General features: G+C 41.4%; 1 protein-coding gene across 4 annotated transcripts in view; it reads right to left on the minus strand.

Annotated features, from left to right (window-relative positions):
* Positions 1 to 24,203, minus strand: part of LOC146797710 (plasma membrane calcium-transporting ATPase 2-like) — a 2,176,758-nt gene that overhangs the window by 523,468 nt on the left and 1,629,087 nt on the right. For all 4 annotated transcript variants that reach the window (XM_085624877.1, XM_085624876.1, XM_085624878.1 and 1 more), the window contains 2 exons: positions 8,537 to 8,794; positions 598 to 723 (listed from right to left, as the gene is read on the minus strand). In XM_085624877.1, coding sequence (XP_085481003.1) covers positions 598 to 723; positions 8,537 to 8,794 — 384 coding nt within the window. The remainder of the gene's footprint in view (positions 1 to 597; positions 724 to 8,536; positions 8,795 to 24,203) is intronic.

Genomic DNA, 24,203 nt, shown 5'->3' on the forward strand with positions numbered 1-24,203 from the left:
TATTCATACAATACAATACAATACAACAATTTTGGTCAATCAGGAGTGATGCATTTAGTGAGTCTTTTTGAAGTTAATTCATTTGGATGGCTTCCGACCTTGCCAATAAGCACTGCTTGACAAGGTAGTACTGTGAACAGCAACCAGCCCTGGCAGATTGCTGCTGGTCCGGCCCTGGGAGGGGAGGGAGGGGCGGGGATGGGTGTAGCAAGAAGCACGGCTTCCGCTTTTGTTACAGGGGGACGATATTGTGGCATTGCTGCAAAACCAGCCCCCAGTGACAAAACCATCCCCCACGGGCTCAAAACCAGCCCCCACCCCTCTGGCCCACTGGGGAAATGCCTGGTGCCCACTACAGCCAGTCCGGCCCTGCTGCTTGACAAACATACTGAAATGCACTGGTATGGTTGAGCTGACATACGCAATATGATAAATAACACAGCATGTGAATATATAAGTTTATCACTTGACTTTACTGTCCCATTTTATAATAACTGGGAAAAGATAACATCCAAAACTTACTTTACTCCAACAAACCTAGCATTCTAATCAGCTTCACATGTTGGTAAGCATCATTTGCATCTGTTGGTAACTTACCCGACAGCAACATGGGATCCTTATCCACTGATTTGCGTACTTGATCAGACTCCCCCGTTAAGGAACTCTCATCAATTTTCAGGTCGTTTCCTTGAATAAAAACCCCATCAGTAGGTAGAAGATCACCTGTAAGTCGAATAGCCAAAATGATCACACATGAAGTGAAGAAGTGCTGCACAAAGCGTAACAGTGAAAGAGTCAATCTAAAATAATTTGATTATAAATTGGACATGAAACGAGGAGGGAGGGGAGAGAAGAAATGGCATAGATATAATTTCCTGATTCATCATTGAACACAGTGCACTTTTTGTGGTGGTGAATGTGGTGGAAAAAGGGATTTAAATAGCAAATGGAGATATTTGCCACTTAGAAACCAGGACGTATCTAGGAAGCGTCCAAGACACAGGAGAAGTGGTTAGGGATGAGAGCTGTAGAAGAGAGGTCCCAGCTTAAAGTTATGGAATGTCCTTAAGTGTTGATATTAGGGGACAAGGGGAGGGCATTTCCCATAAAGGGTATAGGATGAGATCACTAGCCAAATTATGAAGAAGTAAACAGAGTTTAGGGCTGATGAGTGGCTGTAGGATGAAAAATCTAAGTCTTTGACTAGAAATATGGTTCCATACGAATGATGATTAGGGTATGATTTGCAAAGTTAACGAAGTTTTCAAAGAACTAAAGAGAGGTAATTGAGGAGGATAGTGGTGCACAGAATTAACACTTTTATGACAATGTTGGCTTAGTGATTATGGGGACATTGGAGGAATTTCCAGTTTTAAACTGATTGTACCAGCAAAGTGCCATGGTTTCTTGGATTTGAATTAGTTTGTTTTTCTTGTGTCACTGTCTGAGTTGTCTCTGCTAGAAATCTACAAAAGTGCCTTCTCATTTTGGGTGATTGATTCTAATAAAACTAAGGACCTCATTTATAGAAAACTGTTGCATCGCTGCGTGAAAACAGCGATGCAACAGTTTTTACTGTGCCCGCCTTGCGATACCATGGATGTGCCGTATTTAATGTATGTTGCACTATGTCGCAGGAGTTACAGATATGTCAGTAGTGCTGACATATCTGTAGGCACAAAAGTGACGCATTGCTGGGGTGTGTCTGAAAACAGACACAACTCCAGCAATGTGTCCTTTCACATGGGACAAGCCTCATTTGAAAGGGCCTGCATCCATCTTATGCCTGCTGTGAGGCAGGAGTAAGATATTGATGCATTAGCGTCCTAAAAAATGTCGCAGTGAAATCTGATAGATTTCACTGCGACACTTCTACAAGGCTTTCTTGCGGGGGAACAAACACCCTGTATACATTATACCTGACACAAGTATAATGTAGGACAGGCTTTTTACAAAGTGAAGCATCTGCTTAGATGTTTCACTTTGTAAATATGGTACAACGTGGGGCAATATTTACGCCGAAGCAATGTCACAAAAAGTGACAAAACTGTGGCATAAAAGTGTTGCAGGTCTTCATAAATAAGGTCCAAAGTGCTTTTAGGCATATGAGTGCTGTACAAATAACAACCAAATATCACACAGTTTAAGGGAAGAGTTAGAGGAGAGAATGAAATATGGGGGAGAGATGAGGGAAATGAAAAGATGTTGTTCTTGAAAGGGAGGATGGTCTGGCAGTTGGTGGACAGCCAGCACTAGACTGCAGAAGGGCAGATCACTATTTGGACTTCCTGTGTAACTGTGAGTGAAGCAAAATAGACAAAATAATGTTGCCATTGTAAGAAAAGCGATAACAGAAACCAAAAGATGTAAGCATGTCTCCATATGAGTAGGTGCACCCTGAGAAGATGAGGATATGTAGAGAGCATTTAGAGGAATTAACGTGGGGTAACAACATCTGGTGTGCTGACTCTCTGATGCTTAAGCCAGTGAAGACATCAATGTTAACAGTATTGAAGGCAAAAGATAGGCCAAGATTGGGAAGGATAACAATTGAAGATAAATTACTGTATTAGGTATTCCCCAGTAAAACATGATACATGGAGAGGCTAATCTTAGTGCAGGGGCATTTGTGTGGAGTATCATCATCATCACAGATTATGTGGTAGTTCAAATATTTAAAATAAAACTTTTTAGAATTTTTGAGAAGGCAAATAAGCAGATGGTCCTGCTGTTAAAAGGGATGGAAGAGCATGCAGGGGGTTTCATAATTATGAGGATAAACCTAGAACATTTGAAGCAAGACAAGAAGGTGCTTGAATGTTCAGAATGACACATGTAAATGTAACTGGGAAAATGACTTGGTGATTTTTAAAAGGCCTTTCAAACGTTGTAAGAGATAATCAGGGATTAGAGAATGGAGGCAGTGTGGTCAGAATTCATGGAGAATATGGTGTAGGGGATAGGAAGGCAGGAAAGTCTCTAGTAGCCTAAGCAGTGTCAGAGAATTGGAGTAAGGAAAGGTAGCACAAATTGCTGCATTGCCTTGCTCTGCTCTCTCGAGACATTCTGTGGGCGCTGTGATGGGTTTTCCCATTCAACACCTAAGGATTTTGACAATCCCGCAGATTTACTAGAGCATGTAAACCCGTGGAAGCTAAAAAACCCTACGCCTCTCAAGGTGATGCCTAACGAGGAGAAATAATTGTATTTCTTCTTGTTTTTTCCTCTTTTTGTATGTGCTGCATTCTGCAGCACACATTGAGAGAGGGAAACACCTCTTAGGATTGCTTCTGTGCAGGAAGGTACCCAAAACAATCCTGCCAACGATTAAGACAAACTTGTACCATGGTGCAAGGCTGCCTACGTTGGCACTAGGCTGCTGAAATAGCAACAATGCTGGGGCAAAAGACAGGAATGCGCTGTATTGCATAAATACGGAGAATTCCTGCCTTTTCACTTTGGCATAGGGCTGCTCTTGATGCACTGCCCCACACCAAATCCTCATAAACGGGGGTCCTATTTTCTTAGTTATATCACAAAGTTAACATTTCTGCTGCCAGAGAGATCCTTACTCTATTTTGTACTTTGAGGTTTAATTGGGGAATATCCATGTTTTCAGCATCCTTCTAAACTCCATATGATTTATGGTAGTATATATCTTGTCAGGGAGTGAATTTCATAGTTTGACAGTTTGAATAGAAAAGGATGTATGTTAGACCTGGCACCTTGGCGTGCATCTCCCTTCCATTATTTTGCTGTTGCCTCATGTGTTTTTGCTGGTGTTAGATGCTTTGGGCACTGTGCCACTGCTGTCCAGTGCCACAGTGCAAGTGCTCCCCATGGTAAATTGATGTATGAATTAGTGATTCCATGATTGGTTGGTTTAGTTTACCTGTCAGACCCTAGTACAGTGCACCAGGAGTGCCCAGGGCTGGTAACCCAAATACTGCTGGTGGGCTTGCAGCACTGGTTATGCCACCCACAGAAGCAGCCTGTAAAAATGTGTCTAAGTCCTGCCATTGCAGAGCCTGCGTGCAGTCTGGTACTGTCATGCTGACTGGGCAAGTGCACCCACTTGCCAGTCCCTAAACCTTCCCTTTTCTTCATATCAGACACCCCTATGATAGGCCCAAGGGCAGGGTGCATTGTAAGTATAAGGTAGGACATGCCCTGGTGTGTGTGGCATACTCTAATAGTGAATTACAGCCATTTTCGTTTTTCACTATTGCAAGGCTACCTGTTCTCCATAGGCCAGAATGGGCAGTTTGATTATTACATCTTATAATCCTAACTGACTCAGGGAACATGGTAGAAATTCGAGTTTAGTATGCCTGAACTCAGAATGATAAAATACATCTTTTAGTGAAGTTGGTTTTAACATTTTGTGTTTGAAAATACCACTTTTAAAAAGTATGTATTTTCTTGTCTAACCATCCAAACCTGCCTCTGCTAGGCTGTGTATTCCTTGTCTGGAGTTTGAGTGACAGGGGCTGGGGAAATTCCAGGAGGCTGGGTGAGTCAGCACAGGGCTGAATAGAGAGATCTGCATCTAGATGGGTGGGAGGAGTTGCACCTGGGACCTGAATAAGGCTGTGCCTTCCCTCCACAATGCTGGCTCCACCTCCTGTGGTGTGTCTTATGTCCCTGCCCTGCATTCTGAAAGGAAAGAAGGAGTCTTGTCAACAAAGTGCTCCAGGACTGACCAGAACTGGTTTGGACTAGTCAAAGGCCTCTCTGCCTTCAGAGAACAAAGGGAAACTGGGTATAAATATCGGGACCCAAACCCAAGAAATTTAGATCATTTTGGGAAACAAGAAGAAACCTTTGCTGAGGAGTGGAACCAGAAGAAACTGAGGAGAGACTATCCCTAGGCTGAAGTGCTGCTTGGGGCCTGCAGTGTTTGCCTGACTGCCAAAGAAAGGAGAAAGGACTTTGTGTGCACTTTATTCAACTTGTGAAGAATCTCCAATGGCTTGGAAAAGAGCTTGCCTCCTGCAGAAGTCTCAGGGCCAACAGACTTCACCCACCAGCTCCCCAAGAGTTCTTTTGAAGTGCCTGCAGTTGTGCTGGACTTTTTGAGGACTTGCGTGTCGCAAGGAGCTGGAAGCGTGACTCAAGAACAAGAAGCGTGTCGCCGAACTGCCGCTTCACAACACGAAGCGCCTCGCATCACCGGAGAAGAGGATCGACGTCGCATCAGACGCCGCCGCATCACCAGGAAGCGTGTTGTAGAAGAATCATTGAGTCCTCGCAGGTCCACCGAAGCACCTCGCATCGCCAGAGAAGAGAATCGACGTTGCATCAGACGCCGCCGCATCTCTGGGAAGCGTGTGGCAGGGCCTGTCGCGGCTCATCGCCGGAGAAGAGGATCGACCTCACATCAGGCGCCACCGCATCTCCAGGAACTGTGTTGCATCAAGAAGGAAGCGCAATCTTTGTTTCTTTGCACCGGATCTTCAACGCATCACCGTCCTTGCAACCCTTTCGTTGCCCTGCGTGTCGCATCTTAAGGTACATTGAACTCTGACTGTCGCATTTACCATTTTAAGAGAACTAAGCTAAGTCTACCATTTTAAAGTAACAGTATTGTGGATTTGAGTCGGTTGTGGTCTTGTGATGTCTATATAGAGAATACTTATTTTTTATATAAAACCTATGAGGCGTCCATCTGTAGTGTTGTCACTTGATTACTGTATGTGTTCACAAACGCTTACACACTGCCTCTGATATAAGCCTGTCTGCTCGTGCCAAGCTACCAAGGGGGTGAGCAGGGGTTATTTTAGGAGTGTACCCCTTTACCCTGACTAGACGCAAGGGTCCCTTTTTGTCACAGGTACCTACCTATGCCAACTAGAGACCCCCAAATCTAACAATGTACCACTGACTGCTTTCTTCTTACAGGGCAAAATAATTACTTGTGGCGCAAAGCTGGAACATAGCATTATTTTTCTGGTAGTACTTCTTGATTTTTAGCTGTGTAAACGTTGGTCATTATCAACTTAGTGCCTTGTTCATAATGAATAGTAGTCTAAAGGTAGATCTGGCAACAACAAGTGTTAACCCTTCAGACCTGGTGAAAAGTGGTTGTCAATCTTAAGGTGCAGAAGCTGTTGTGTCACTTCTTTTTAAATTATTTCAAGTTATCTCATTGTCATATTCCAGACATGATAAAACGGATGATTTGACTGTGTGGACCTTCTATGGCAACCCAAAAAGAGGAAAAATATGATGCAGCATCGGAGTGAGAGTGAAAGACTTTCAATGAGTGGGTGAGAGAGTGAAAGGCTGCACTTTCAGTTGGTTATGAAAGCTGCCCATAGATTCACTGGTGACAGAAGATTCTTTCACTGTTTTCGAGTGAGAGTGAATGACTTCTGTAGTGGTGGAAAAAAAGTCTATTCCACGGGGTAGAAGTGAGAGAAAATGCCGTTCCATAGTACTGGAGAGAAATACTGTTCTGCAGGGTTTGAACAGCAGTAAAATGCTTTCTGTGGGTGGGAAAGAAAAGCTGCTTCATAGCGTCATAGGATGATCCATGGGGTGGGAGTGAGAGAAAGAAGTGTTTCATAGTGTGGGAGTGGGTGTGAAATGCTTTTTGACAGAGAAAAAGTGAAAGGCTATGCTATGCTAACAGTAAAAGTTGTCTCCATACAGATGGTGGTGAAAGCAAAATTTTGTGGGAGTCCATGACTGGAAATCTAGCTTTCGTGCTTGAGAAATATGCACGGTTGCACGTAATGTGCATGAACTTCATCACAGGTGTATGAACACCATTAAATGTATAGGATTCCATGCTGAATTGGTTCATCTTTGGGAAGGACATGTTGCTCATGAAAGGGAAAAGCCATAAAATATTGACCCAAGTCTGCTCGTAGGAGGGATCTTGGGCCCAGACCAATAAAAGACTTGCCGAGTCTTGTTGCTAATTGCATTTACACAGATATCATCATAGGGCGTTATTGTTTGATGGGAATAAAAATATATATATTTCAAACACATGCAAATAGTTTTCCATTCCTCATTATAGTACTATGGCTCTGATTTATTTAGAGTTAGGTGGGCAGAGGAGAATCCGTAAGTATGGCAGAGTACCTACTCCCAGCATACAGGGGATCCTCCACCCGACAAATGTATAGTTGTCTGACAGCCCTGTCGACAGCTCTAAACATTGCCAGGAACCGCCTTCTCAGTGGTTCCTGTTAATGTTGTAAAAGTTTGGCAGAGAGCTCAGTCAAACATAATGGCCACCCATCTAAGTTTTACAACTTCTACTTTTTCCCAAAACAAACTCCCAAAGCAGGACTTTGCTTTGGGAAAAAATATAGCTTATGGCCCCCAAACTATGAGGGTTGTCCCACATGGTGTGAGGTTCATTTTCTTTTACTGCTCCATCTAAAAAACACATATAACACCGTCCACTCTAAATTGTGCAGGTGGTATTATATGTGAACCTACAACAGCACATACTCAAGTCATTGGAGGAGTATGTCAGCGACGCAGAAGAAGCAGGCTCCATCGCTGACATACTTATGGTTTGGAGGAGAGGTTTCTCCATCACTGTTGCGATGAAGTACCCTTTCTAGCGAACTCTAATAAGACCCCCATATGTTTCAGTACTGGTAGTTGACAGAAAGGCGTATTGGCCTAAAGGGTTATTTTATTGCAAGTTATAGAATTGTATAACCTACAATAAACACAGCTGTGTTTAAAAACATGCTACAGTGATTTCTCCTGTATTTTTCCGAAAAGTACTTAAGTTTAATGTTTCAGTTTGTTGTGCTTTCAGCTGGGTGGTCAGGCTTAATTTTTGCGTTCTTTCCTGTTTTTCCTTCAATATAGATCTTTTGTAAATCTGAAACAAAATATTGTGAGGAGCTGTCCAACCCTATTAATTCCATGCGCATAGTTTATAACATTTTACAACGTTCTAATAAAAAGGCACAATATTTATGTTCTCACTGAGTTCCGTGTTCACCGGCTGTTTAAAGCTAAAAGTTGACAATATGACAAAACTCTGTATACTAACGTTGAGATTAAGGCCCAGTGTGCATTATTAAACTAATAAAAAACGGTACAGCTGGCATGATAGAACCATTTTTTAAACGAAGGATGCAAGAAAACAAAATGATGGAAAGCAAAACAAAAAAGCCATTAGGCTTCACTCGGAATGGCCTAATAATTAAATCTGCGTCAGGTGCAGCTCTGGATTACAGCTGGTGCAAAATTACCAGACAGCCCAAGGGGTGTTCCCAGCACAGATTGAGGGAGGAAAACACAATAAAAGTGAGTTTGGACCTTGGACAAATGTGGTATTCCCTCAGTCAGGATAAACAAATCTCGTGGTATTCATAATAAATGACTACCAAAATCACACTGTTTTTTTAAAAAGCCAAATTAAACAATACAGACTGCTCAAGTGAGATGCACATGTCAATTTATGGCCCTTGGCAGGTTTTCAGTTGTTCTCTGGATCAAAGCCACAGTGCACATATTATTCTAATCACAAAGCTCTGAGAAGGGAGTTAGTGGCACTTACCATATTTTACTTGTGCAATGTCACCAACCACCATCTCTGCCACGGGTATTTGGATCACCTGACCACCCCGTATGACTGTAAATTTTTGCTCCTGTTCGATTCGGCTTTGCAGCCCACGGAATTGCTTCTCTTTACTCCAGTCATTGAAGGCAGTGACAAGGACAACACACACAACAGAGAGAAGGATTGCGGCCCCCTCAATCCAGCCAGCTTGTGACTCCCCTTCATCTTCTGCTCCACCAGTGCCGCCGCCACAATCTGATCGAAATGGATAACTTGTGTTAAAAACTCATTCATGAGTTAACAGTTTTAAAGATTTAGATTTGTGTGTCACATCTATGAAATAATTATATGCTTGGTACACCATGTGGTCCTATATTTGTCATCACTCATCCAAACAAACATTTTTTGAAATATTGCATAGGAAACAATTATATAGGGAGAGTGGGTGAATAGCCAATGGGTCATAAAAATAAAACGCAATGCAGTGATAAGAAAAATACATATACAATCGAAAACATACTTATCAACAGAAAAACTGTATTTGAAAACTTTATGTCATTTGAGAAAAATCCGTAAAATACAACCACATAAAATAGATTGAACCATTTTCATCTTAGGTCAATGACACAAATAAACAACCCAAAAGTATACAGAATGCAATTCCATGCTACGGAAAACGATAATATCTGAAAGTATTTGATTGTCACTATGTGGTGTCAATCTTGTTTTTTTTCAGTTTGAAATATTTTATTGATTTCTTTTATTTTAACAACATGATATAAATTGAGGAAATACAAATTTGTCTTTAAGTGGTACCTGGCAAATGGCCAGGCCACCTACTTATGTACAATGTGTTATAGGGCTTGTTTGTTTGCCCCGACTAACATAGTTAAATTTCTATTCGGATATTTTGGTGTGTTCAATCACCTCCAGTGGTGGTGGTTACGTGGCAGCAGCAAAAATGATCTCCACTAGATCAGAGAGGCACATTGGGAGGCTAAGATAAACAGAGCTGAAAACAAATTAATGCTCCAGGTAGGTGCCTGTTGGTGGCTAATTCCAGATGGCAGTTCCTTAGAAGTGCAGGACATCTTTCCTTGACCTCTAAACCTTAAGCATTGTTTTCTCTCTCCAATTTCCATTAGCAGAAGGCCAGAGATTGACACTTGACCGACTTACAGGGCCTCAAATCCAGTTGTTGGAGCTTGCAATTGAGAGATATTTCAGGAAGGAGAAAAACATCATGTGTGGCAACAGTGACGTAACAAAGGCCCCGTAGCCTCCAAGGTGTGGAAGGCCCCCAGGCTCCAGGGGGCACCCTCAGCACAGTACTCTGGTTGGAGAGCTCCTGATTGAGTCCGGAAGAGGCCCCTCCACGTACCTTGCAGGGGGGTCCCCACAAGTTTGGTTACGCCAGTGTGTGGCAATCCACCTGTGAAGACAGGAGGGGTGCTGGTTCTTTGTCTAAACTCTTGAGTAGTAATGTGGGGATTTGTTTTGTAAGAAAAAAAACAACTATTGACCCGCACACCCACAAGTTTTCTCCCTGAATGCGGGGGTCATTATTGTAGTTTTCCCTACTCCTCACCATCAGGTTTTTCGGGAGGCAACAGACAGGAAATAAAGGACACCCACCCTACATATTGCAGGGGGATTATTGACTTTTCTCTGAGGCCCCTACTCTGCCAGAGGGTATATTCTGTGAGTGGAATCCCGGAAAACTAAAGGCCCTTCCATTACTAAATGTGGAGAGCAGACCAAAGTTTTGGGGAACATGGTACTACGTCGCTCTTGCACCGCAGCACTTTGTACACCAAACTCTAATTCAGGCCCTCAGTTCCCAGTACATGTAAAACTCTACTGGTGAAAGTGCTCTCAACAAGAATCGAATAACACATCAAGAGTTCAGATCAAATGTATTTGTTTTGCCATTTCACTAGGGCAAATCTATGAGCAAATAGGCGCAATGCACTACACATAATTAAAACTTTAGAGAACTGAGGCCATCAGAGAGAAGTTCCTGGAGATTACTCATATAACTTATTGTTTTATTTTAGTCAAACCAAATACTGTTTGGTGTGCCCCTGTCTCCATCAATTTCTTGCCACCACAAATGAATTACTCAGAGGAAAGATCATGAACGGAGGAGTTAATCCAAATCTTTTGAAGGTACCAACAATCGGATTTAATATAACAGCTCCACCATTCCTTGTGGAGAATGATCAGTTCAGCGGTCACTTAAACGTGTGAAAAATGAGTAACGCCTGCTCACTGTACCCACTGAATGTGGGCTACTGGCCTTTGCCATATGCAATTTTCTAAATTGAAGAACGCTTCCATACACCAGGAGCAGTTTTTAAACATATTAAACTGTGGATTACCCAGTGTTACTGCATGTTGAATAGACATATATAACCCTACAACATTTCCTATTGTTTTGTGATAGATTGGAAGTGTTGATCACTAGAATGGCAGCGAAATACCTTCAGAGTGTTTGCATACAGTCATTGCTTATCACTTTCAGATACTTTGATCAGCCATCTTTCCTGAAGACAAATATACCTAAAAATACCTTTAAAACTAGGCACAGCTTTCCAATAGAAAAGCTATCAAACTAATGGAGACGTCATGTCGCCGAACGCGAAAGATGCACTGCGTGTTATAATGGTGCAATTTCTCCTGAGCTCCATCTTGAGTAATTTATGCATTGAGGTTTTGAAAAGATAATTTGTCATCACTTGCCTTGATCTGGCAGAGCAAAAAGTCTAATTTGGATTAGTTAAGCGAAAATGGAAACAATTATACCATAAATAAAGAGAATGCTGCATAACATAAATTTAACTGGGACACCCAAAGAACACATTTGCAACTTCAAAAACATCTCTGGCATATGATGCTCTTTTCTACTAGCAGGAAACTAGGGCAAGAGTTAGAAATAGTGCAAAGGCACAGAATCATTCTCAACACTGTCAATCCAAATAAAATACCTCTGAACTTCAGGCATTGTTCAGCTTGTTCCAAATTAGAATGAACTAATTTACCCTAACTCTTGTATAATCAGTCTTACACTGCCAATAAATGGAAAATAGCTGCTGTTCTTTTCTGGCGAGGGTTGCAGAAACCCAGTGTCCATTAGACTCACTTACAACAGCAATTACTGTTATTCCGAACAACAAAATCGCTCTACAACTAATGATGCTTTATTGCTTACAGTGGGAAGGCAACCTTTCTGGCAAATCCTTTCAGTTTGACAGCTTGCATTCCAAATATGGGGAGTGATGTTTTATAAATATCTATTTCCCATGAGCATAGGTCCGACGATCAGTGGATGTCTTTATAAAGAACACTCCAAGACGGTGAACAACCTTTACAACGCGGTTGTTACACCCCGATACATTTATATCGTGGTCATTACAACACAAGTCGTTACAATGACTTGCGCTGGATGGTGCTCTACACTAAGTAATAGTATGATTTACTATTCCAAGTCCAACACCTTCCCTACTGTTACACACACTGGAGTTGGAATAGTAAATATACTATTCCTAAGTCCAGCGCCTCTAGAGCAAGTCATTGTAACGACTTGCGTTGTTATAACCGTGATGTAACGTACTGCGATGTAAATGATTGCGTTGTAACGTCACATATTCCTCCAAGGCAGTTAGAGTATTATGAACAAGAGATAGGCCCAGGTTTAACAAGATTCATGTAACACCATGTGGAAATCATGCAGCCCTGTTTTGTTTTGCTTGAATGGTGGTGCCGCATTTGCTACACCTAGTGTTATTGGTCAAACTTTTGGAAACAATTACTTTTGTTTGAGATGCTAAACACAGTTTAACATTTGCACTGTGCTGCAAGAGTCGAGCCCGCATGTGTGGCTCACACACCTATTGTGTATCAACAGCCTCGTCAACAATGTTTCTGTGAGTAGTTGTCACTTGTTCCGAAATTTCCAGAAGGTACACACACACAGTGAAAGAAATTACACTTTCATGCATTTAAGAACTGAGATTCCTCTGATTTTTAGCCAGGATGAAAGCCAAACCTATGGGCAGTGAGGAGCGGCTGCTGGAAGCTCAGGGCGTAATTACGATCCTGGCGGTCAGGGTTACTCCGTCACAAACGTGATGCTTTATTACAATTCCATTACATCCTATGGATCTTGTGATATGGCGGACGGGATATCCGTCACATTTGTGACAGAGTAGCCCAACCTGGCAAGATCTTAATCAGGCCCTCAGTCTTATTTTTTGGTACCAGTGGTTCTCCCTTGATACCCATGGTATTGAAGGCAGCATAAGCTAGAAAGCAAATACGACCACGAAATCTCTTTTTAGGTCTTGGCAGACCTATTGCTTCCTATATATATCATGCACTTACAGTGAGATTTGGGTTAGCCTCTTGCTCATGATTGGATGGCTTTCTGGTCTATTTCAGTTATCTGCTCTTGATTCAAGAGCTTTCACCCCATTCTTAAATTTTTCCTGACCACAAGAATTTCCGCCTCAAAGTATTCTGACTGTTTGAGTAGTATCCTTCCACTGCATATGTCAAGGAACTATTTTTCTTTTTCCTTATTTATGCGGAATTTGTCTTTTCGTACTCAGTAGAGCACAAGTACAGCCTCTTGTATTTCCTGTCTCTATTTTGTGGTAATTAAAGCTCCCGGCAGCTACTCATGAGTGTTGCCAGAGATAAGTTTTCTCTCCCTACTGCTATGAAGACTTGCACTTCTAGTTCTTATCTGTCCATGATCTGCATTGTTGGCAGAGTTCCTTGGCTCGCCACCTGGCTACTCAGTAGAATCTTGATCTAGAGTGTGCTGGCTGGAGACATGCATGGGTTACATAATGGAACAGTACACAGCACCGTTGATTGTTACTCACTTGCTAATGGAATATTGGGCCTTCTTTAATTATCCCTGCACCTTCTTTTTGGTGTAGCTTCCTATATGTTGTATTTCCCTATCCCTCCCTAACTGACTACCTATAATGCAAGCCATCCAGGTAGATCTTTATCTTTTTGCCCTTTCTCTTTCCTCTTTCTTCCTGTCCTCCTTCAAGACTCACAAAAATGTAACTGCTGCCGTCAGCATAGGATATACATTGAAAGCATAGCAGAGTAAATTTTAACTGCCAGCTAATCACAGTATAATTTGCGAACCTATTTCTCACACCTCCTGCTTCATCATACTGCTGGGCGCTGGGCCCCAAGAAAGGACATGAGCACTCACACACATCGGAAAGCTTTCTACATAGGGTCACAACAAATACAACACTCTGCCAACCATGCACGCCACACTGTGTAGAGTGCTACTAATCTGATAATGTGATTCAGCGTCCCACGTATGACCCGCTATTAAAATGCTTCCATATAATGCAAAATGTACAATTGTTTCCTACCAAACTGCAGCAGGTATTCAAGCTGAGTGGAGATAACAACGCTGGAGCAAAAGAATATTAAAAGATTAGAAGATCAAATTAATTGAAATACTTGGAAGGATTGTATTTTTATATATTGGCATGAAATGCAAATAGAAGTTGTACCTGCAATGGGTCCATTTTCTTTACTGAATAATCTTCTAAACTTTCAATCTGATCGTGGCATTGATGTATATCATAATTATTATGGGGATCTGAATTTACATTTCTTCTTCATGTTTTTTCAAATAATATATGAAAAACCTGCTCATTAGATGTGCCGTTCTAACAGATTAAAGTGCATCAGAAAAATTGTGCATTGTGGTGCCTCTCACCACTCTTTGACATTCTCGACCATGGAGTGTTTTTCAAGATCTTGGGAGCACTGAAGACTTGAGGATTGACTTCTGTAACCCTTCCTTGAACATCTAATTCAAAAGGTCAGTGTAAGAAATTGGGTTATTGGTTGAGGGGGGTGAAACCCTTCTCAAGCAGCAACCACAATTCTTGTCAGGGTGAAGTCACAAGCAAACCCCAAATTAACCTGTGCTCAATCCTATGGTGGTTTTTCACAGAGCAGTAGGTTTAATATAGAGGCAATGTGTAAAGTATCTATACAGCACTTTAAACAGCAATAACATAAATACACTACACAAAAAAAGATCCCACACTAATTTAGGAATATAGAGTACATTTTAATAAATAAAACAAGACCATAATGACAAAAATACAGTCAGTACATATAGATTCAAGTGAAAATAGCACCAAAAAGCCCAAACCGTCAGTTGCTGCTATATGGTCATGCGGGAGCTATATGGTCATGCGGGACATGGAGAAAGTCACAAGTTGAGGCTAACCGCGATGGAGCACAAGTTGGATACAAGGACCAGCTTAGTCCCATTGAAAAGTTACCTTTTCAGTCCAGCGCAAAGAGTCCTGTTTGCAGTGGATGGGGCCGCAGGGAGCAGAGAAGCGTCACAGGCGGTCATCAATGTAGCTCAAAGAGCAGCCCAGGCTCCGGGTAGGTGTTGCTGTAGTGCAAAGATTCTGCTGTCATTAGGAACAGTCTGGTCTGAGCTTCGCAGTGGTGCTACCTGTGAGCGGTCAATGCTGTAGTGCAGTGTTGGGTTGATGGAACTTCCCATTGGTGGGCTGAGTGAGTGACGAGATTTTGAGGTCACCAGACCCGTTTCCTATTGCGAAGAGCCCAAAAACTTCAATTCAGCCTCTCTGAGGCCACACCAAGCCAAGGGTACAGGACCTGAGGGGCAACTCATGGAGATCAGGGGCTTGCTCCAGCTGGATCTGGGTGCTGGTTCAGGTGGTTGGGAGCCTATTATGTCCCTTTGGCTCTGAACAGGAGGCCAGCAGACTAGCCCTTGGAGTCACTCTATGAGTCTTGGATTCAGGTGCAGGTTGAAATCCCTCTGACACAGTCAGCAGGGCAGCAATCCAGCAAGGCAGCAGTCCAGCAAGGCAGTAGTCCAGCTGGACAACAGTCAGGCAGAGTGGTAGTCCTTTTAGCAGAAAAGCAGTTCTTCTTCCTAGCAGAGTCTCCACAAGAGCAGAACTGTACTGAAGAGTTGGTGCCTGAGGTCCAATATTTATACTTGGGCCCTCATATGATTTGGGAGAAGCTTCTAGTGGTTTACTTTTGAATTCCACAGGTTTCCTGTCTTCCCTGCCATGGCTCCAGACTAACTACAGGGGGTATGCTGCCTTTTGCGTGGAGGCAGGACACAGCCTGTTCAAGTGTAAGTAGGGATGTGCCCACCTCTGCTCTTCCTTCCTGCCAGTGAGTGCCCATCCAGGCTTACTAGACTCTGTAGTGTGTGTGGCTCTCTAGGAGGAATACACAAAGCTAAACTGTCAGCTACACCCAGTCACGTGATCCAGAGACAGGTTGCAGGCACTAAACGGCTAAGGCAGGAACATTCCAACTTTCTAAAAGTGACATTTTTAAAATAAAAAATAAAAATCCGACTTTCCCATGAGAGAGGGTTTTTCATTATGATGTCAAGGACACTGAAGATAAACAGGTTACATACCCCCATTTGGAAACTGTCACTTATTAAATGTAATAAGGTAACTCCGATGTTATTCTATGGGAGAGATAGGTCTTGCAGTACTATAAAATGAATTGAAGAGTCTTTCACTACCAGGACATGCAAAGCTTGAAAGTACATGTCCAAGATTCTAAATACACTGCACCCTGATTTCTGGGCTGTCCAGGGCCTATACTAGGGGGTGACTTACATGGATTATGAAGGAAGGTTTTGGCCCGGCAAAAGGTTTATTTTGCCAGATCGAAGTGGCAGTTTAAAATTGCACACACAGGCTGCAATGGCAGGCCTGAGACATGTTTGAAAGGGCTACTTAACTGGGTGGCACAATCAGTGCTGCAGGCCTACCAGTAGCATCTAATTTAAAGGCCCTGGGTACATTTAGTACCACTTTACTAGGGACGTATAAATATATAACATTTGCCAACTGGCGATAAGCCAATGTTACCATGTTTTATGGAGTGAGCACATGCACTTTAGCACTAGTCAGCAGTTACTCTGGCAAAGTGCGCAGAGTCCTCAGGCAAGCGAAAACGAGGTCAATTAAAATGGAGGAGGAAGGCAAACAATTTGGGGGAAGACTACCCTAAGGCTAACAGGTCAAATAGTCAGGGTGCACGTATTTGCGCTAGCAACTTTTTCAAAACCTTTGGAGGCGCTCCAGTGTTCTATCTTATCACCATTACTTTAAAATATGTACATAGAGGCACTGTGGGAGTTGACTAATTGGTTAGGTTTATATTCCTACCAGTGCCCCGGTGATATGCACATAAAAATCTGCCATTGATGCTCACCATTTAATGCAGGTTGCTAGGGAATCATTTGTTTGCTAACAGGAATTATAAACTGTCTGTTTGACTTACTTAATTCCTTTCTGTCAAAAATAGTTATTCTTCTGTTTTTTTTTTTGCCAGTTTAAAGGCTGCAGTTGTCAGGGTTCACATGTAGACCTGAAGCCATGTTTTCCTTGTCAGCCTAGTGGATGACACAACATGTACTACAGTCCAAAAATGACATTTAATGTTCCATGCAATTGGAGTATTTCCTCAACCATATTGTATTTTTGTGTTGATGCACCTGACCTTAAATAAAAAGTACATTTTACAAAGAAGTAGCACAGACACAGTCGCACAGATGCACAGCCCCATTAGTTTCATTTTCTGAAAAGTGTTTGCATAAATGTTGCTGGGAGAAAATGTTATGGTTTCTTAATCATTTCAGTTTTAGCAGTGCGGTCAATTTCCATGCATCTGTCAATTAGTTGTGTGTTTCAGCTGAGGGTGCTTCTACGGTAAAGCATAAACTCATTGAGAACCTCATTTCATAGTTAGGATTTGTGATTTCCAGTGATTTCATTGTTTCTCACTGGAGAGTCAAGTTGTCAGGTCTTCACATATGCACTGAGAATCTGGTTTCTTTTGATTTCTAGCCAGTGTTCATCAAGATTCAGCACTACATTCTTTTCAGTATGATTTCACTTTCCAGTGTTGTATTTTTCCAAGTGGCTCTCTGGAATCCTGTCTCCAAACCTAACTATCTGGTATATTCAGCGTGATATTTTCACTTTCCCTCAGACATCTTATAAGGAATTGTATCCTGACACTTGTTTCAAATCCCATGTACCTTGTTCTCCACTCACATTCTAGCTGGTAGCTACTGAAATAGATTTCAAACTATGGTAACATGGCATCTTTTTCCAACTTCCACATCAGTCTGTAGTGTTGAGTAGCTGGTATGCCAATGCACAGGAGTTTGGCATAATTCATCTGTGACAAATTAATGCTGACCTACGCCTTGCCTCATGTGTACAAAAAGTATAGGAAATTCTGACCAGCTTGAGTTGTAAGTTACAGCTTTTCTTTGTAGGCATTACCTAAGATGCCATAAATAATTGGTGATTGAAATATACCCCTAGAATCTTTACCTTTAAATAATAAAGGAAAGGTGCTTCACAATTTCAGGACAGGAGAAGTGACTGGTGGTAGAATTGCACCACGGTTATGGCGGCATTGTTGTGTAACAAGATCTTTTCCCCTCATTACTGGGATTCAAGAAGGGTTGTGATCTTTTTGATGAATGTTGGGCAAATCAAAGTTTCTACCTTCAAACTTAAAAGCTTTTATTGAAGTTGATTTGGGGTTTTGTCCTGCTTGAAAACAAACATTTGTGATTTGACAGCTCAGTAAAAGCAATTGCTGTGATGAAAAAGCATCAACTAGAGCAAGGTTGTCCTTGAGTCTAATGAAGTCACTCCTGTCATTCAAGTATTAAAAGGTTGATCATTGAATTTTGGATAAATTCGAGCTTAATAAAAATAAAAAAAATTGACTTCGAATTTTTAGCAACCATGGCAGAGTGCGTCCAGGGACTGGTAAACATATTTCTGCAATCAGAGGTTTAAGTTTAAGTTCTGAGAACAGAGAACACTCAAACGGCACTGATACTGATATAAGTTCTTTTTCATATTCCCACATAAACCAGAGATAATTTCTTTCAGATTCTGTATTTCCGACTCCTTTACTGATGACATTAGTTTATCAAAAGCCTATGAAAACTTGAAGCATTGTACCCTTTTCCTGCAAAGGTCTAGATATTTTTGTCCCAACTAAAAGACAACTTTTCTGAAGCAATGGGAACTAGAAAGCACACGTAGATTTCCAAGTTGGTTTCTTTTCTGATTTCAATAGTAGTTTTATTGACAGATGTTCACCTCAGGAACCAATTAGATAGGCTGAATTACTGACACAGTAAAAATAATTTTTAATGTGAGTTGATTGAACATCTAGAACAACATCTAACGGGAAGGACCCCAACTAGAATATGAATTAAGAAAAGGCTGGGCAAAACATGACAAAAACCAGTACTAATCAATATAGCAAATCTCTAGACCATGAAGAATCTATGAGTCAAGAATAGTCTGGGGATGTGGTCTAATGGTCTTCATAGACAATCCTTTTCTTTCTTCAAATTCTGTATTTCTGTGTTACATATAATTTATTCTTGTGTTAGAGAAATGATTTTAATGATCCAACAAGCCAGTTTATAACACAGACAAAACAGTGACAGTAGTCCTCCGTAAGGACTTTCCAAGAAACAATATATATGCTCAACTCATGGATGTACTAATGAAATGTGACTCTGCTAAAGTAGTGATGGAGCAAAAAAGAAAGAAACTCAAACCCTGGAGCAGATGAATGACTATTCCATTAGATATACTAAATGTATATGTAATTAGTGTTAATTAGTGATGTGGTCTATGTCACTTGTACCCATTCAGTAATCATACTACTTTTTCAAGAAATCCTAAATCAGGAGCCAATTTTAATTAAATGGTTCCAGTTTGGTGACCTATTGGAAACAATCTATCAGTCTTGTAAAATGGTATCCTCCACAATATACAGAAATATCTGTACTTGATTAGGAATGTGGTCCATTTAGCCCCTTCAGTGCCCCGCCCTTTCCCCGCCCTGTGCCGGGCGTTGCATTAGCGGGCGGAGTTCATGACGAGATAGTCTCATCATGGGCACAGCGCAACCGTGCTCCATGACGAGACTATCTTGTCATGGGCACTGAAGAGGTTAAGGATGTATGGGAGAGTTGTTTATTGGTAATTCTGAGCAGTCATTTAAAATTAATTATATTCCTGACTGCCAAATTTAACAAACAAAATAAGAATTATCTTTAGGCTGAATTCTTTCTTAATACCTATTGCAGCTGTTAGTTATAAACATCACTGTGGGCGCTGATAGAGGCTGCCCGGTCAAAGACACCAAGAGTGGGAAGCACAAAGGCAATAGTAAATCTGCAATTGTAGAAATATTACTCTTTAGAGGTGTAGGTCTTCGATTTTCACCTATTCACAAAACTCAGTAGGAACACACCTAGAAAGCTGTGCTAATCACACCTTTCCAAGTGTACACCTGAGTGAGTCTTCAGATTTTTTTAAAGACTTCTATTTCTCCAATGTGGCATCATACATGGTCTAAAACTCTGGCCAGTGGAAAGCCACTCTGATGTGCCAAGACTCGTTTTTGTTTCTCCACGCTTAAAACATTTTTCTCCATAGAGAAACCCCTTCCCCGATACGTCACAGAGTATAGAGTGTTCTGTTCTCCTTCCACACTATAACAGAGATTACTCCAGCCTTTTTCTGGTGTACACTACTAAATGGTTCCAGGGTGTGACTGAGTTAGAAAGGAGTTTAATTGTGAATGGCAACAAACTCACAGGTTTTTGGACAAGCACAAATGTTCAAGGTAAAGCACGCCTTGAATTCCCCAATCCTTCTCTCTTTGCATGGGGTTCACTACCATATAATTATATGCAGTCATTGCAGACATTTACAAAGTTGGAAAACTATGTATGACATGTATATCTTTGTCGATAGTTGTGAAGTGTAAAAGTAGCTATTTTCTGGTGTACACATAGATGTACACCTTAAATAGCTTCATAAATCGCTCAGTGACTCCTATCCTCTGTTGCTGAATTCACCAGGCAAACATGCGGGGTATGTCCAAAAATATACAAATGGCAATATGAGGAAAAACATGCAAGGATGCAGATACTCTGGCATCAGCTGGCTGCTGAGGGATGTATGGAGAGATGTCTGAGGGAGAGAGAGCACCTTATTGCAGGTCTCATAAATAGAAGCTGAAGAGAGATGTGCAAAAGAAGGGTAGAGACATTACATATTTTAGCTACATTGCTTTTTAATAGGGGTGGGCTATAAACTCCACTCCTCTGCCCTGGGTTCTCAAAGTGTTGTGCCCGCTCCGTGCTCTGGCTGGAGCGTGGAGTTATGGAAAAACTCAGCAAACCACTTTTTGGCGGAGTTTTTCTCACGTGCGGCTAACACTAATTTGGCAAGCGTAAGCGAGAAACATTTTGCACTAGGACAAGTCGCGGCTCGATTTCTCAATACGGTCCATCACGGCACGCTGCTACCATTTTCGTTGAGAATGCTGTCACTCAAGTAGAAAATCTACTCGAACGGCAGAAAGAAGCAGCGTGGAACAAGCTCCCAACTCTAAAAATCAGCACGAGCAGTGCGATGTGCTGACATTCTGCAGCCTGCAGAACTCCATGGAATCTCAAGTGTTTTCCGCAGAATAAACTCCACAAATTCCGCCAACCCTTACAATTTTAAACATTCAGGAACAGTGCCTAATCTGAGGTGGTGGCACTCATTTTTTGGGGTCCGTAACCTACTTTTGCTAAGACTTTCATCCAGAGCAAGAGAAAAACAAAAAATCAAAGGGAAGAAAGGAGGAGGAAGAGAAAGACGGAAAAGTAGTGACAAAGGGAGAAAGCAGGGATGAAAAAGTGGCTAATAGAGTGAAATAAAGGGGCAGGATGTGTGGGTGGTGGAAAAAAGAGGCATTAGGTGTAATTAAGGATACAAAGCTTTTATTATTCAGCAATCCCGACAAGGGTGAGCTCCTGCTGCAGTCTTCTGAGAAAAACTATCGCCACTGGCGCGTATTTGACAAATTAAACGTGACTCAGAAGTGATAAAAATGAATAATGTGGGTGGAGTTTGATATAATTTTATCATTATTTTTGAAGCTGGTCAAAGAAACAATGATATAATTTTCACTATCGCAGATTTAGCCTTCTTTTCTTGCAGAAACGTGCAAACATTCCTTCACGTTGTAACATATTTTTTTTCATATTTTTGCATATTTGCATTGCCTCAATTTATTGCAATTTATAGTAGATCAATAGGTAGTCATGGAATTCAAGTGCAACTTAAAGAGCTGTGTCCTGACACTATCCGAGCCTAGGCCATCTCCAACGCTCTTACATAAAAGGGGCCAGTCTGTGTTACTGGAAGATGCATCTTTTCTAAGGGGTTTTAGAGGCAATAATATCAGCGTCTGATGATTCAGCGTTCACCCAGGACGGACAAGCATATTTTACTAGCAATGCATATGCATTTTACATTCAACTGAACTCATTAACAGCGTTGAGAAGTTTCACTCCGGCCCATTAACATCAAGCTTCATGGCGTTTCCCTTCATGCCAGATTAAACCTCTTACGGGTGGCAAGAGCCGAGGGGCGATGGAGAGAAAACACACGAAGCGCGTGCAGATCAAAACAGGGCAAAACGTTGTAAGCAGCCATCTTAGATTGTATGTAGCCTGGCTACCACACTGAAGCCTACACACACACCCCTCGAGAGGAACGTTTCTGAGCACGGGAATACACTTACTATATCAGAAATAATCAATAGAACCAGTAAGGCGAAATGGCCGAGCGGGGGATAATTTAAGGGTTGCGAATTATAATCAGTTGTTCACTAAGTTTTTGGAATGTGAGTTATCACATTAAAGCGTAGTCTTAACACCACTGTGAATAAAAAAAACATGCGGAAACACTCTTTAATATTGTATAGTGAAAAATACGGGTTCATCTACACAGAGTCTACACAGAGCACGAGTGCATCAGACCTGGAAAGTGAAAGTAAAAGCAGAAAATTGCTGGTGGCATGCCGATCTTTTGACGTAGAGCACACACCTTTTTGCTTTAATTTTTTCAAACAGTGTCTGGCTTCTAGCTTTAATCTTTTCAAGCACTATTTGGGAAAAATGTCCTAATTCAGAAGGCACTGCAGTAGTATAGGTTGTATACTACTCATCACCATGTATTTTTTGACAGGTGGCCACGCCCCTTTGACCACGCCCCGTTGGTCCGTGTGTCTATATTGGACTCGTTCCAAATCTGATTTTAATCTGGTACCTATACTACTCACTGCTCTCTAAACTTGACACGCCAGAATTTAGATTACACCGGAGTAATTTCAGCAATTCCGCGTTACTCTTTGGCGCAGGATTACTGATAATTATGCAATTACTCCTGCTTCCGTAACTGAGAGTAATTTGGAGAAAAAAATCCACTGCAAGAGCATATTTAGTGCTGTTTCTTAGTGCAAAATGCAGCCTCGCATCCACTTTGGAAGTGATGGTGCACTTGGCCGAGCAAAGCGTTAAATGCGGGTGGTAAATTAGGGGGAAAGCCAAGATCAAATTTAGCAAGTGGCTGCTCGCTATTCATGCTCTGTTGCACCTAATGCTATTTCTTATAGCAAAATGCATCCTTACATCCATTTTGGATGCAAGGGGCATCTTAGCGCTAAGAAATAGTGCTAAACGCAGAATTACTCTTCTTGTGTAATTCAAAAGTAATCTTGAGGACTTCTTGAGTACTTTTATGTGATTACGCTGCACAGAATTATGCGAGTTATGCCCGCCCTCATTATCAGTCCAAGACAGACACTGCTCAATGGTGTTTAAGAATTATCGCATGTTTCGCTCCGCTGATGTTTTGAGAGTAATAGAGCTTGGAGGCTGATTGAAGAATGACAATCTCAATATTTTTATGGCTAAGGAAAAAATGGGGACAAAGAATCAAGTGCAGTGTACAAACAAGAAGTGGCAATGCCAATAAGTCTGTCTTTTTAAAGCTGTGAGATGGTACATTTATTTTTTATAGCAACAATATGCCACAAAGTTTTTTTTCACCTACATGTGGCTGTCATATATTTGCATTAAAATTTCACACTAAAAATCATTCACCGATGTGACACTTTTACAAGTGATGCTTTTTAAATAGCAAAACTTTCAATTTTTCTTTGCATCTTATTATTATTATTATTATTATTATTATTATTATTATTATTTTTAGTGACAAGACTAAATGACTACATAACGAAGCATTCAAGTCAAAGGTAACTACTTACACACTTTATGATTTTATAGTTGTGACAAAAAAATAATGACTATCTAAACAGGCATGCAAAGAAGAGGCAAAACAAATTGTTGTTTCTTAAAGATAATATGCAAAATAAATGAAATAAAATAAAAAAGACTCTTTGAAGTAGCTGTGCTTGCACAGTCACTCAAAGTGAAGGGAGCCCCTGGGTGCAACTGGACTCATCCATCGCTCCATGATGTACGCAGTGGTGGGAGGAAGCCAAATGTGAATGACAATTTAATAGACCAGTGGATGAACCCCTCTGACCAAAAGCCCTTCTAAGTGTGGATAGTATGTATGAATGTTTGAAAAGCAATAGTCTGGTGAGGCAGAAAATGCTATTTCTAAGGGCAGACCTAAAAAAGGTAGGTGGTAGGTACGAACACCCAACTAGATAGAAGGAAAAACTGAAATGTAGGGGGCTT

Source organism: Triturus cristatus, chromosome 9 (assembly GCF_964204655.1).
Source record: "Triturus cristatus chromosome 9, aTriCri1.1, whole genome shotgun sequence".
Lineage (NCBI taxonomy): Eukaryota > Metazoa > Chordata > Amphibia > Caudata > Salamandridae > Triturus > Triturus cristatus.